The sequence below is a fragment of the Bombus fervidus genome, chromosome 18 (assembly GCF_041682495.2).
Source record: "Bombus fervidus isolate BK054 chromosome 18, iyBomFerv1, whole genome shotgun sequence".
Classification (NCBI taxonomy): domain Eukaryota; kingdom Metazoa; phylum Arthropoda; class Insecta; order Hymenoptera; family Apidae; genus Bombus; species Bombus fervidus.
The window spans coordinates 8,559,171-8,573,848 of NC_091534.1; the positions used below are offsets into that span (position 1 = coordinate 8,559,171).

At 29.6% G+C, this 14,678-nt stretch overlaps 3 protein-coding genes across 10 annotated transcripts; all 3 read right to left on the reverse strand.

The window, feature by feature from the left end:
- Window positions 1–208: 208 nt before the first annotated feature.
- Clc-c (chloride channel protein 3) lies at window positions 209–5,249 on the reverse strand. Of its 6 annotated transcripts, none has more exons than XM_072021045.1 (11): window positions 5,036–5,249; window positions 3,405–3,514; window positions 3,122–3,305; window positions 2,674–3,017; window positions 2,445–2,606; window positions 2,087–2,374; window positions 1,838–2,020; window positions 1,541–1,755; window positions 903–1,463; window positions 422–799; window positions 209–332 (listed from the first exon to the last, which is right to left on the reverse strand). In XM_072021045.1, exons 2-11 carry the CDS (start codon window positions 3,501–3,503, stop codon window positions 242–244), a joined length of 2,505 nt encoding a protein of 834 aa, XP_071877146.1. In that variant the 5' UTR covers window positions 3,504–3,514; window positions 5,036–5,249; the 3' UTR covers window positions 209–241. The 6 variants fall into 6 exon arrangements, with proteins under 6 accessions (XP_071877146.1, XP_071877142.1, XP_071877144.1 ...); XM_072021041.1 differs by having other exon boundaries at window positions 2,674–3,023; window positions 5,036–5,248; XM_072021043.1 differs by having other exon boundaries at window positions 2,674–3,023; window positions 3,405–3,526; window positions 5,036–5,248.
- Window positions 5,250–5,804: 555 nt separating this feature from the next.
- On the reverse strand, window positions 5,805–10,675 carry LOC139996765 (uncharacterized). 2 transcript variants are annotated; one of them, XM_072021298.1, is made up of 16 exons: window positions 10,614–10,675; window positions 9,785–10,056; window positions 9,147–9,284; window positions 8,725–9,064; window positions 8,611–8,655; window positions 8,402–8,527; window positions 8,165–8,323; window positions 7,947–8,075; window positions 7,686–7,867; window positions 7,502–7,610; window positions 7,210–7,431; window positions 6,898–7,109; window positions 6,606–6,825; window positions 6,339–6,522; window positions 6,116–6,218; window positions 5,805–6,035 (listed from the first exon to the last, which is right to left on the reverse strand). In XM_072021298.1, the coding sequence occupies exons 2-16, from the start codon at window positions 10,034–10,036 to the stop codon at window positions 5,925–5,927; spliced, it is 2,532 nt and encodes an 843-aa protein (XP_071877399.1). In that variant the 5' UTR covers window positions 10,037–10,056; window positions 10,614–10,675; the 3' UTR covers window positions 5,805–5,924. The 2 variants fall into 2 exon arrangements, with proteins under 2 accessions (XP_071877399.1, XP_071877398.1); XM_072021297.1 differs by lacking the exon at window positions 10,614–10,675 and adding an exon at window positions 10,114–10,340.
- Window positions 10,676–11,165: 490 nt separating this feature from the next.
- On the reverse strand, window positions 11,166–14,360 carry LOC139996766 (uncharacterized). 2 transcript variants are annotated; one of them, XM_072021299.1, is made up of 8 exons: window positions 14,013–14,360; window positions 13,792–13,949; window positions 13,454–13,717; window positions 12,729–13,388; window positions 12,489–12,651; window positions 12,235–12,367; window positions 11,516–12,150; window positions 11,166–11,441 (listed from the first exon to the last, which is right to left on the reverse strand). In XM_072021299.1, the coding sequence occupies exons 1-8, from the start codon at window positions 14,091–14,093 to the stop codon at window positions 11,346–11,348; spliced, it is 2,190 nt and encodes a 729-aa protein (XP_071877400.1). In that variant the 5' UTR covers window positions 14,094–14,360; the 3' UTR covers window positions 11,166–11,345. The 2 variants fall into 2 exon arrangements, with proteins under 2 accessions (XP_071877400.1, XP_071877401.1); XM_072021300.1 differs by having other exon boundaries at window positions 13,792–13,921; window positions 14,013–14,358.
- Between the last annotated feature and the right edge of the window lie 318 nt (window positions 14,361–14,678).

Consider the following 14,678-nt stretch of genomic DNA (forward strand, 5'->3'; position numbering starts at 1 on the left):
TGAGATTTGCCTTAATGAAATATATAAAAACTCGGATAGTGCAGTGAGTTAAAACTGTTTTACCTATTTATTATTATTATATCCTCATTTGGAATCACTAATAATTAAAACAAATTTCTTGTTAACAGTTATATGAAAATATCAAAAATCATACTGTTGGCATAGTGTACCCAATTGCTCGGTTGATACCATGCATTATAAAACACTGTATCTCTCATATATATATTTTTTTATATAAATTTTAATTGAACAATACAGAATTAGGATCTTCGTTGTCAAGTTGCTTCACGTGTCTCAATACATCCTTCTTTGTAATAACTCCGAGTAGTCGGCTGCAAAATTGAACGTAACCATAAAAAGTTAATATAATCTTGTATTGTATACAAAACAAGTAATACGTAAAGTAATAGGAAATAATTACCCATTATGTGTAACGAGCGTTTGTCTTAATCCCAACTTTCTAAACATATCAACAACAGTCTCCATGGGTGTTTGGTCGGTAATTGTTATTGGAGCCATATCAAGGATCTTTTTCAATTTAAGTGGTGGAGGAGAATGAGTTTGAATGTTGTTTCCATTTGTAAATATAACCAATGATTGTCCAGTAATTTCCTCTGTCATACGTTTGGCATTTGCGATTGCAAGATTCAAATCTCTTCGTAACACAAAACCAACAAGATATTGAGATTCTTTTGAAACTATCACTGGGAAACCATTATGTTCCGTTTCTTTCAATAAATTTTCAACGTCTTCGACTGTCATTGAATCTTGAGTGAGCACATGAAGGGCTTCATTTCGTCTGAAAAAATAATTAAATTTGTTAACTATGAAGAGAAAACGTAAAAATCAAATCAAAGATATTTTACAAGAATATAATATTTTAACGATAATGGTGCAATTACTTAGGTTGCATGACATCAGCCGCAAGAGTAGTATGTTGAAACTCATCTTTGCTATCAAGAAATGGATAACCGTTCAAACCAATGTGAGCATCATAAATGCCCTGTTTCCCAAGAGCATCGCCGACCCATTTACTTGCCATAGCGGCTGCCATTAACGGTACAATATATCGTACACCTCCAGTTAACTCAAACATTATTACAACGAGAGAAACAGTCATTCTAGTAACACCGCCGAGAACTGCTGCGGCACCAACCATTGCGTATAGTCCAGGAGTTATACAATCGACACCAGTTGAACATGCTTCACTAAATATCCAAATATGTGGATAATTATACGCTAGTTGCTCCATTCCAATTCCCACAATACGGCCCATTATCGCTCCCAAACAAAGTGATGGAATAAATAATCCGCAAGGTACTTTCATACCGAACGTAAATATTGTCATAACAAGTTTTAGAATTAATGCTAAGACGAGAAGCCATATCGCCTTATAGACTCCGGGGCCAGCTGCTGCAACTTCAATCGCTGATTTTACAGCAGTAAAGTTTCTATTATAATCACTATATAAACAAAAAGAGAAATTTACTATATTTTAAAACTAATGTTAATTTTAAAAAATAAAAGAGAGAATTTCTACCATAAAATGTCTGCGTTTGATACTCCACATTGTCTAAATAATAAATAAATGAGTTGACTTGTACTCATTCGTGTATATGGATTTGGATATCCAATAACAGCAGTTGCAACTGTTACGATTAGAACTTCGGTAACTGGATACTGGCCCAATTTTGAAGTTTTACGATAACGACACCAAAACAGATTTGCTTTAATAAACAAAGTAGCAATCACGCCCTATTCAAAGAAAGAGAAATGGAAAAAGGTAATTTAACTTTCTTTTAACTATAGAAGAAAATTTACAAAAAGATAAACTTACACCAATTATTCCAAGCATGACGAAGGGTATTAGCTCAAAAAATATCCAAGGCTTATTATATTCAACATAAAAAAGCACAGAGTGCTCGTTGCCAAATGGATTTATAGATCGTAAAATAAAAGCAGCTATCAAGGCACAGAAAAATGATCTCCATAAAGTTTTTAGTGGAAAGTAATAGCTCACCTGAAAAATGTTGTTAAATATATTCAATCATTAGATATATCAAACTATCATTCTCCTGATACATACCTCTTCAAGACTAAAAAGAACACCCCCAATTGGAGCACCAAAAGCAACTGAAACTCCTGCAGCAGCAGCTGCTGATAAAATTTCTCTTTTCTTTGCTTCATTTCTGCCATATTTTGGAAAAAGATAAGAAAATATATTTCCTATGCAACAAGCTATGTGAACCATCGGCCCTTCTTTGCCTAAATTTAAACCTGCTGAGACCGATAGAATCAAACCTACTGATTTAATTATTAATGTCCACTTCCCTAAATATCCACGAATAATAAATCCACTTAGGATGGTCTTTATCTAAAACATGATTTTTCAGTATAATTAAAAAATCATTACAGTTTTTATTTTCGTTTTTTTATATATTTACCTCAGGAATTCCTGAACCACAGGCGTATGGTGCAAACATTCTTACTAATGAGGCAGAAAGTGAAGCAAACAAAAGAGCCCAAGCGATGTAAAACATATACGAGATCATGTAAGGTCCTGCACCATCTTTTGACTGACTAAATACTTCTGGCCATGTCCACCACTGAGAAAAGATTATGAAATACAAACTTGAACATTATTATACAAGAGAAAATAATAATAAAGCATACCTGAGAGCAGTTACCGCCGTCAAAAGTTGTTTCATTATAACTCCAACAACATTGTTCTTTATTTAACCAAAATGCTTGTGGGCATATGCCAAATTTTAAATCAGTCATCCAAGAAGCCCCTATATCTATAATACCTGCCGCGACTCCTGTAAAAAGACCAACTAGCAAAACACAGAGCCAACCAGACCAAGCATCATGAGCTCCCTTGATTAAGCCCCAAATAGAATCATGTTTCTTTTTCACAATATATCGATGACGCATTCTATCTCGAGCGATATCTCGTTGCCAATCAATCGTATGAAAGTCATCATATTGTCCGATACCAGGAATGTCATCGGAATCAACTGAAACTAAAATACAATTGAGCAATACAGAACGAAATTGTGTTCTATTTTTACAAATTAAGTGCAAATTACAATATTAAAAAATTACATTATTTACTACATACTGTGAGAGGAAGCATCGTCGATACGGATACAGTGTTCTGAAAGAACGGTGTTCTGTCCATGATGAGAATTTACATTATTAACTTCCAGCATGTCGTCGTCGCTGCTTATAGTACTGTCACGTGCAGTATTTCGATTTCGCGATCGGACATCCTCTACGAAGTATACATCATCTGAATTTTCTATCTATAATTAATCAAAGTTTTCACTCTTCAAATTTTTGTTACCATTATTATTCCCTTCTTATTATTCTCTTATCAAATTTCTTCATATATTAATTTTTACCTTCGTATCAACTGACTGGTACGTAGTTAATGTATGTTGATGATTCTGTGGAATTGTATTGTTCGATAATGTTGTACCTTTCAGTGGAAATTTCTCCATGGCATTGCAACCTGTAAAAGGAACTTGAATATATATACATAATTTATGTACGTATATGTATATAATATGTTTGAAAATAAGAAATAAGTTAATAACAACTAAATATTTTTACATAAAATAAATACATAAAAAATACTATTTCTTCAATTCTCGTTAACAAATATATTAATAAAATTCTTATTAACAGTTAAACAATGCACTAACTTAAATGGATTATTTTATAATATAATTGTAACACTTCTCAACACAGTATCATTGTTTCTGACTATATTACTAAGTACGTTAGTAATATCATCTCATAAGAGATTATCTTACACTCATGTTGTAGGTACATTGTGTAGGATTATATTGATGAATAATACATAAAATGTTTATCTTAAAAATTAAAATAATTTCTATTGATATATACTACATAATAATATATGACAATACTTACGACTATACTATATGACTAATTTTTAATTTTTAAATAATATTAAACATAAACCTTGTATAATGAAAATTTAATTTAATTTTATCACTGTTATATATAGAAATATTTTATCTTATGAGATAGGCTTATGATAGTCTTCATATTAAGCATATTTTTGATCTGCATGTACAGTATAATATTTATAAATAAACAGCATTGTATTCACCAAAATCGAAAAACATATAGCAACATTAAATATTATGTAAATGCAAAATATACTAATCAGAATATTGAAAATATTTTCTCAAAACATTATAAATAATTGGATAAAAATATCTAGGAGAAAATAATAATTTAAAAGTAACAAAAAGATGATATAAATAAAATTGTATACATATGATACATTACTTAGTATAATATGTATAGATTTAAATACTTTGTTAAATTAATCTTTTGTAACTTATTGATAGTGATAAAAAAGTCTATATAAATTTTCTTTGTTTATGTATACAGAAAATTTATTTAATATTCATTAAAAATTATATTTCATTTATCTGCAAAGCAAATATAATATAAGGTACATGTATAACGTATTAATTGCTCATAAATAATTACTGACAGATCAGATAACAGATATATTCAAAATTTATTTGGATAATTGAATTGAATAAACTATTTGCGGTACTATAAGATAAAAGGAAATATTGAAGTGATCAATATACATTAAATAGCAAAAAATTTCCAATGAAGACCGTTCATCGGCACATCATTATGATACTTTTACAATTGACTTTGATGGACCAATTTCTGTCTTTCAAATATATAAATTAGGAAAAAAAAAAAAAAAAAGGAAAAAGCAAACAGAGAAAGAAATATAAATGAGAAAATTTGATTACTTCAAACAAGTTGAAGGTGAGGTTATCGACATCCATGTAATGTGCAGGAAAAAGGTCTGAAAAAAGGTTGAAACGAACAGATGTTTAAATAAATCATTGAAGATTCATAAATTTTACGTGAAGTTTACTATAAGACAGTTTCTACCACATTCAACCTTTGCAAGGTTAGAATTGACACCATATTTTCGATAGATCAAATTGTCGAGTTGTTCAATCATACTTACCATTTTTTCAAGTAGAATGCTTCTCAGCTTTCCATTCATGAATATCCTTTCTCTTTTTTATTGTTTTAACATCGAATCATGTCATTTATTTTCTTGTAGATCAAATTTCGCCTTAAAATTGCGAATACTTCTTCTTAATCAAGGAGAAACTACGAGGACCGGACTAAAAGTAAAGACTTGTCAAAGCATTTTCTGTTTCTCTTACTCACTTGGTCTACTTTCTTACTCTTTATTTGATTAAATATGCCATCATGCGCCATCTTACCGAACTATAATGAACAAATGATTTTACTTACCACGTTTCAAAATTTGTTTAGAGCTTAAAAGATAAACTCCAAAAAAAAGTAGTTTTGATGGTAGAAGAATTTACGTCTACTAAAAACACTAAAAAAAATTAAAATTTTTTAAACTTATCGTCAATCTAAAGAAAACAATTAAACGATTAAATACAATAATTTATACCTTACGATAATCTAAGACTTAATACGATTAATTTTAAAATTGAATTTTGTAAACACAAAATTCTCTTAGATTACTTTTATAACAATCTTTTATTATTGCAGATACAAATTTTTAAAACTGAAGAAGATAATCAACTCCAGATATTAGTGTACCATTCGATTTCTTTATTAGCCAGTTGTAATGTTAGAGTATAATATTTACTGAACATGGTTTATACTCGGTAACTTTCAATTACTATAGCAAAGTAAACTGAATCATGCAAATCTAAAATTCTTGAGTTAACAAAGAAGGGTTTTCAAACACAAGATTAAATGGAGAGAAAAGCTTTATTTCTCTTATTGTCTTCTTTTGTTAATACATTAATAAAAAGTTAAAGGATAAAATATATATATTTCACCAATTTTTCAATTTCACATTGATGGTAGCCTCAAACTCCAGTTTCCTTAACCCTGAATTCTTCTTTTGCTGTAGCATTTGCGGAGCCCTGATATTTAATCGGGTAAGCCAATTGATTTCCTTTATTCCAAGTATAAAGTTCCTAAAAATAAAGAGGGCATCACAATAAGCCTTAAAATCCTTATTTGATTTGTTTTATTTATTAAACTTCAAAATATTTACTTTTGTTTTATGGTTGTAGCTGACTGCCGTAGTTTTGTGATAAGGATTCGTGAATGATAAATGAACAGGTATTGTAACATTTTTATAAAGATCAAAGGCCAACCTATAAGTAACATATCGATATGTAATTATAAAATAAAATATATTATAAAATATACTTTTATTTTTTAAGCTTATAACACTTCTTTATTCTTTCCCTTCATTTTTTTTTTTTTAATTTTACCTTATTTTCATCGTTTCTTCCGTAACGCTATGAACAGCGTAAAGCACTCCTCCAGCAATGAACATTTCTCCAAACTTATGATTATCTATACTAATGTTCCATGCATGTTGAATATTCATATTAGTCGCATCCATCTTTATTACTATTGTATTATTCGATGGTAAGCCGTATATTAGCCATAACCCTATTGTTAAAATAATGTACGTCTTATTCACTATTTTTATTTAAGGAGAAATACTTCTTTTAAACAAATTACGATGTAATTACCATTCTCATCAACATTGAAGTCAACATAATTAAAATTATGATTCGGTGTATATAAATAATTCCTCGTGTTCACTAATAAACCTGGAAGATGTAATTCACACCGCGAAAACTCCTTACCACATACTTGATCAGAAATAGAATGAAGATTAAATCGAAAAATTGATGATCGGTTTATGGGATTATAAAAGAAAGATTTGTTATACACTACATGCCCATTTCCCTAAAAATAAATTTAACATGAGATAATAATACATAATTTAAAAAAAAAAAAAAAAAAAAAGGTATGATATACCTGAAATGGATATGGTAGTTTAATGGGATATGAACTCCCATGTTTAAAATGATCCTTTGACTCATATTCAAATATGAAAGAAGTTTCATTCTTTCGGGTAACCCAAAGTTTCTCTGGATAACCATCAGATTTAGTGTCATGCATCCAGCTTCCATAATGATCATCCATAGTACCCTTTAAAACTGGTTTTCCTACTGCTTCTATTACACCATCTACAAAATTAAATAAAATTAATATCTCGTCAATTTATTTAATTATGTACAACCTATAATTATACATTTATATTGAAAAGAAATAGTAAATGTACTTCACCTGCCAATCTCAATGGAAGTCCAGTAAAGTTGACATTTTTGAGTGGCTGAATATTTAAATATTCAGCAACATCTGTAAAAGTACATCTTAAAACAGGGCAAGCAGCACAAGTTTCATGTGGTGCACAAAGTTCATCTAAATCAACGTGCTGTGGCGCAGGCTTTCCATATGTAACGTGTTGTTGTTTTCCTAGCTTTGACTTCTCCATACTCTTCGCATCATCTACAAAATATTTCAATATCAATATTCATGTAATTATTTGAAAAATATTGAAGCTAAAAATATATGTTACCATCGACTGTAAATGATCCTTTAGTGGTGTCAATATCATTTTTCACAACACAATGGTATGTACCATAATCTGCTGATGTTATCTTTGCAATCTTTAGACGCATTTTAAGCTAAAATATTACATTAAGATAGAAGTATATGGAAATATATATGAACATATTGCATAGGATACTATTATCTTTTACCTTATACATATCTCTTCTGTCATAAACTTCAAGTCTATATTTCTCAGACATTTTGAGTCTACGATCTTCACGTTCCCAATAAACAATTGGTTCTGGAAATGCTTCAACTTCACATTCTAAAACTACAGTACTTTGACTGCGTGCGCGAATCATTTGATTACGAATTCGAATGAAAGGTGGAACTGGAAAACAATACTTTCTTAATGAAAGAAATAAATAAAATATATACGTATATATAAATGTGTTTATCAAAATATTTACATTTAACTTGAAGTTTGATTCTTTTCAATGCTCGAGGTGGAATTCCATTATCAGCTACACAAATATATTCTCCCATATGTTCTCTGTTAACTATACTGATATTAAATGTATGTCCAATTACAGAAGTCACTGTTCAATAAAATTGTATACTTATATAATTATACACTTTTGTGAAAGTTCATAATCGCGTTACCGACACGATTATAATTTTATATTACCGTGCCAAGATCCTATAGGAATGACACCACCATCGCTTCTAAACCATTGAACAGTAGGTTCAGGTTTGCCACTTGCTGCACATTTTAATCGTAAATTAGTTCCTTCATAAATGGAAATTAAGCCAGTCGAATTTACTGTTGAAGGTAACATTCGATCATCTGAAAGATTTTATAGAAGCTATATCATTTGAGCAAATTTTCAAAGTATAGTTATTTAAAAATAAAGAGGGTACTTGCCTAGAATAGAAGGAGGAATCAATAAGTCGTTTATATTATAATCATTCATGTTCACCTTCCAGGCTGTTATCCCTGGCCTGCCATCTTGCCCTGGTGAGCCTGGTCTACCAGGAGGACCCATTTCTCCTAAAGTTGTTCACATCATCAGCGTATCTCTTTTTCATCCACGTGCAATTAGAATGAGCGAATTTGAAATAATGTTAAGTTACCACGTGGTCCAATTGGTCCTTGAGGTCCCATTTGACCTGGCCTTCCTAAAGATATTGCATCTTTAGATATAAAATTAATGAATACAAAAGGTTTCTAAATCAAAAGGTGCATACCATCTGTTCCATTACGTCCAGGCCGACCAGGAGACCCATTTAGTCCTGGTTTACCATTCATACCAGATAATCCATCTGTACCACTACGTCCAGGAATTCCATCAAGTCCAGGTTCCCCCGGTATTCCATCTCTTCCATCAAAACCAGCTGGTCCTATATCACCTTTTGGTCCACGAGGACCAGGAGGACCAGTCAAACCAGGTGGTCCTTTCGGACCAGTCATTCCTCGTAATCCGGGAAGACCTGGTTCCCCGGGAGCTCCTGGACTTCCTGGTGCTCCTGGTAATCCCGGGGGACAATATTTCATTGACGATCGACAAAAATTTTCAATCGCATCGAGCTAAAATGTGCAATATCTATGAATTCTAAAATTTAACACATTTCTATTATCTGTGGTTATTAAGAAAAGTTAAATATTTAACCTGCACACGAGTATCTGCATTTAACCATACCCAATCATGTCCCATAGGAGTAATTGGAGAAGATGCCAAACCTGTTTTTGCTATGGGAGATGAAGTTACTTTCTTAGATTCTTTTAATGTATCCTTCTCTTGCCAAATCTAAAATGTAGAAAATATAAATATAAGGTACAATTTTTATATGAGGCAACTAGAACCAAGAAGATGCAAGTGACTTTTTTCCGATATCAAGGTAATCAAGTTTGAAATTCAAATATGTTAAAAAAGATTGCACTGTAAAGTCTATATGAAAATTAAGTTATATTTAATGCTTGACATAGCAAGGAGTATATACACATATTTTTAATGAATTTCATGTTTTAGTTTATGAGTCATTGAATATACGGAAACTAATGTTATTACACTTGCATGTTATTTCAATATTATTTGCTTAGAAGTCAATTTTTCTAGCCTTTAAATGATACTTTTATATAATGATATGAGATTATATATATTAAATTATATATATATATGTATATATATATATATATTGTATTTAATGATCTAATTAGCTATTTCTGCTTTTAATTAAAAAATTTGAAAAATATCACTTGTGCCCCTTTGATTACAAGTGCCTTATATTATATATTGATAATACATACTCTGGATGTATCTGAAACTTTATTATCTTCTGTCACAGGTAAAGCACTACTTCGTTTCCTCCTTACCAATTTTTCAGTTTCTAAAAAGTCTTGGTTTCGCATAATAAGAACATCTGTTTCCAGATGGGCCACATAAGTATAAAGATAGATAGATGTTAAAAATTGTACCAAGAATTGAATTAGAATAAGAAACAAAAGGCTCCATGGTTGTAGTATCCATCGAGTAGATTTCATAGAAGCTTTCTTTTCCATGATTACATGTATGTCAAATCCTTAAAAATTATTTATTTATCGCCTTTGTAACCAACAAAGTATTACATTTAACTTACCAAAGAAAACTTTATAAAACTCATACGCTCCTAAAGAGACTTGTATCCCTAATATATCAAACAAATTAGAAAGAAGGGGAGAGCAAACAGATTTGAATTGGCTGAATTGTTACTATCAAGTAATTTAATAGAGTATCCAATTTCTTTTAGATACAACTTTTATTCATTCAAGAGCTTTAAGCTAATAAAATGACATTTCAAAGAATCTAATTGATTTATATATATATATATATTTATATTTGTATATATTTGTGTATGTATATATATGTTTGTATATATATGTATATATTTGTATATATATATAAATAACATTTTGACAAAATGCTAAACATAGATAATTCTTTAAATACTTCATAAATATGTAACGAAAAGTGTATTTTATATCAATAATTATAATTAGTCATTGTAACAAAAATGATTATGTAAAAAAAATTATTTTATAACTCATAGAACTCATCTTTAAACGACTTCAGCGTAAACTAACGCACCTGAATACTTACCACCACAGCCGGCAAGCAATGATATTTCGGCGATAACGCATGCGCGATTATCTTTTATTAAGGGTACAACTAGCAAAATAAATTTTAGTTTTATATTGTATATGGCGGTAAATTTAAAGTGATTTAATCCTAAACTGATATGAGCAATAAATATGTATTATTTTATTAAAAATGTGGTATATTTTTGAGAAATTTTATGATATTAGTATCCATATAGAAAAAAATAACTTTTACTTCCTCCGTATCCATACTTGTATGTATAATACATAAATACAAAATTGTACACAAACTCCCATCCTTGTATGTACAAAAACATAACACAATAAAGACTCTATAACTGTATAACACTTCAATCGTGTTTATGTTTTATCCTCGGTAGTATGATACGCCAATGACTTTCCTCTTAAGATTCGTATCGTCTTCGTATAGGCGAGACAATATCAATACAATGACGAAATCTTTTTATTTTCAGCTTTTCCTTAATAAGGATTTCATTTACATATTAGTTTTTTTTATTAAAACGAAACTAAAAACACTAAAAACCTTAATTACGTTAATTGGCCCGTGGATCTTTCTTCTTCACTCGTTGTTTCTCTTTGCGTCCGCCAGACAAACTACCGCTGACGTAGTACGTACTAACTTAGACAATAATGTCTATAATTTATCAATCGCTTAGCGAAACCAACTCCTGAGCTCTTAGAGAGTCTTTACTGTAGTATCAATGTTATTGCTTTAATTATTTACATAATTTTTTCTGTCATTAAGCAACGTTATTTCTATATCGTTATCACTACTCCCTGCCTTTATTTCCACATTGTACGTATTTGCCTGCAAAGACAAAGCGGTTGTCACAATTTATACTAACTCGAGGTGTAAATAAGTTATAATTAAAATAAATATACCAATTGTAACGAAGCTAAGAAGTATCTAGCTACTTCACGAGCGGGCTTGTCTTGAACGATACTATCGAAATTAATTTTTTCCTGTTCTGATGCTTGCAAAACTTTTATTATATTAGATGAATAATCACGAATTCGAAATGCAGGTCTCATTTCAGCCTCCGCTAATTTCGGTTGTAACGAGGCATGCCACTTTGCTACAGTCTGATCTAACTCTGTGATAACATTCGACTGTTCAAAAATCTTTTTCATTTTGTCCTCAATTAATGTTTGATAATTCGGCAAAGAATAAGACAAATTAATTTCTGAAGTTAAAGATTCACGCCAATTGTTAGACGAGTTAGGAGATTCTGTAAGCATATCCACTGTATTTTGACAAATTGTTGATCGTAATGGAATGTCAGTAGGTGAAGAACTTCTACTCGTTATATCCTCAATACTATTTTCAATTGAATCATTTCGATAACTTCTACTTGTTATATCCTCAATACTATTCTCAATACAATCATTTTGATTTTGGGATACATGAAAATCTATAGCAACATTTGTCACAGCTTCATAATATTGAGAATCATCATTTTCTTTTTCTATACCATTTAAACATTCATCAAAATTCTTCATGAAGTCTTCTATTTCCTCTATCAAAAAAATTATATTTTGCAGTTACAACAACAACAACAACAACAACAATATGAAACACGATTTGCTTCGGATTAACTTACGTTTCTGCAAATGTTTAAACTTTTGTTTTGTACATAAAGTAGTGCCTTTCTTTGCAAACAATTCAGTTTCACGCAAAATGAGTTTTGCTAAACATTCTGGTTTATACGGTTTTGATGTAAATTTACGTTTTTTCTAATAAACAAACAAGAGAAAATAAATAAATGAATGCATAGACATACAAATATCTAAAAGATTATTAAAAGCTCTAACTGGTACAAGGTACAAAACATTAAAATTTATTATTTATACGTACAGAACCAAATTTTGTTTCCAAAAGTGAAATGTAGTCTGGATGTTTCAGGATAGATGAATTGCTAGAAAAAACATGCTTCATTCCTTGAATGAGAGGCATTGGTTCCCAGTCATATTCATTTATATCGTCTACAGAACATATTGATACTTTTGTTGTTTGATTCCTAATAAAAATATTAATGTTTTCATTGATCTAACATCATCAATTGAAAAATTAATAGAATAATTTTCTAAGAGATACCCTCTTTTCCGCATACTACGTAATCCATTTTTCCATCGTACATTATCTGATTTATTCAGTTGAAAAATTTGACTCTCTTCGGAGAAATGATTTATTTGCTTATCATATTTTATTTGATCACTTGCACTAAGTTTTACTATATTTTCATCGTTATTCCGATCACTCTTCTTTATTTGATTCATTTGCACTGAATCTCTAATTTGGCACTCTTCTTCAGTTTGATTCATGTTTTTGAAATGTTGAATTGAGCAATTTTGAATACTAACATTTTGCACCATACTTTGTTGGATATGTTCTTTTTCTGATTCATCCTTTTTAGATTGTTTTAAAATGTTATTATTAACAAATAAACTTTCATGATCATTGTTTATTGTGTTTTGTTCCTCCATACTTTGTAATTCATTTACTGATGAATCGTTTTCCCTTAATGAAGAATTTTGTTCATCTTCAAATTCATCATAAACAAGTGTAATAAACTCATTATCATTTGGTGAAGTAATTGAATGATATCCTGAGGTTCCTGTACCCGAAGTTTTTGGTTCTGAATATAATGACAATGAATTTCTTCCTTCTTCAATATAAGATCTATATATATGAGCAAAATCATATGGTGTTAATTCATTCACCAACATTCCACTTGTATTTATGGCTTGATTGCACCTTAAAATTAAAAAATTAAAGCTATCACATAAAAATTAAAATAGAACAAAGATATTGCTGTTTACCGAAAATCATATTTCTTTCCAATGATTTCTCCTAAAATATCATATACTTGAATAGGAATGCATAACTGCAGGGCATCATTTTCTAATTGTGTAAACCGACGACTTAACAATTTAACTTTCTTCTGTGTCCGAAATTGATTTTTTCTATCAATATGTTTTCCAATATCTTTTGCTAAGTCAATCATTACAAAATTTCCCAAATCAACATGACTCTTCTTAAAAATTTTCTTTTCTTTATTCATAGACTTCTTTATTCCTTTTTCCCTAATAAAAAAAAAAAAAGTGAAGAAATTATTAGCTACAATACATCTTTCACTGAATGTAAGATAAATAATTACTCATAGCCGAAAAATGTTTGTTTCAAAATTTCTGCTTCATTGACTAGATGTTCAATTCTTTGAACGTATATGTTAGTTGAATTTTGTAGAATAAGCGCTGCTTCCCCAAAATTGATATTACACGGTTCTTCTAATAAGGCATAATATTCTTCTAAAATCTAGAATAACACAACAATATTCTATTTATATTGAATTATAATAACTTTAATAGTATAATATACCTGAGATAATGGAAATTTCCAATCAGCAAGATCTTTTGCTGGTTTCATAAGTTGTTTTCTAATGTCTTGTATAGTAATCATTTCAAATACTATTTAAATTTTTCTGAAGGATATGGAAGAACTAGATTCAACAAGTTAAGAATTTATATATAATTAAATAAAATTATCAAATTTCATTATTTAAAAAAAGATATTTAATATTTTATACGTGTTCTCTTGATATAAAAATTGAATTTACTCTGTTGTGTAAATGTCTGGATATCGATCATAAATTACAAGAATAGTAGATCACGAATCCTAATCTAATTTACTATCTGAATTGTTTAAAATTCGATTTTCTATACATTTTTATAAACATGAATATTTGTAAAGTAAAAGCAAATGAAATGAAAAATTATGATCTAATATGTATTTATAATAACATTTTATACATGTGTGTGTGCGCGCGCGCGCGCGTGTGTGTGTATGTGTGTGTATAAGCATTCAATTACTGTAAAATAAAACAAAATTGAAACTGCTCTACTTAATACTTTACTTACATACCATATTGTACCTAAACATAATATTTTATGATTTCACTATAATATGTAAACTGTTATTTCTAATAATTAAGATATAAGAATAAAAAATGGACAAATTTTTCATTTGAAATAAATGCAAAATATG

Excerpts from the sequence above, each read along its gene's own strand:
- LOC139996766 (XM_072021299.1), bottom strand. The coding sequence starts at position 14,093 with ATGATTACTATACAAGACATTAGAAAACAACTTATGAAACCAGCAAAA. Across the intron at positions 13,389-13,453 it reads GGAAAGAAATATGATTTTCG|GTGCAATCAAGCCATAAATA; the intron begins GTAAACAGCAAT and ends TTTAATTTTAAG. Across the intron at positions 12,151-12,234 it reads GTTTAAACATTTGCAGAAAC|AGGAAATAGAAGACTTCATG; the intron begins GTAAGTTAATCC and ends TTTTTTTGATAG.
- Clc-c (XM_072021041.1), bottom strand. The coding sequence starts at position 3,503 with ATGGAGAAATTTCCACTGAAAGGTACAACATTATCGAACAATACAATT. Across the intron at positions 3,024-3,121 it reads CGACGATGCTTCCTCTCACA|TTTCAGTTGATTCCGATGAC; the intron begins GTATGTAGTAAA and ends ATTGTATTTTAG. Across the intron at positions 2,021-2,086 it reads TTCTTTTTAGTCTTGAAGAG|GTGAGCTATTACTTTCCACT; the intron begins GTATGTATCAGG and ends AACATTTTTCAG.
- LOC139996765 (XM_072021298.1), bottom strand. The coding sequence starts at position 10,036 with ATGGAAAAGAAAGCTTCTATGAAATCTACTCGATGGATACTACAACCA. Across the intron at positions 7,868-7,946 it reads AATCAAACTTCAAGTTAAAT|TTCCACCTTTCATTCGAATT; the intron begins GTAAATATTTTG and ends ATTGTTTTCCAG. Across the intron at positions 7,611-7,685 it reads ACAGAAGAGATATGTATAAG|CTTAAAATGCGTCTAAAGAT; the intron begins GTAAAAGATAAT and ends GTAATATTTTAG.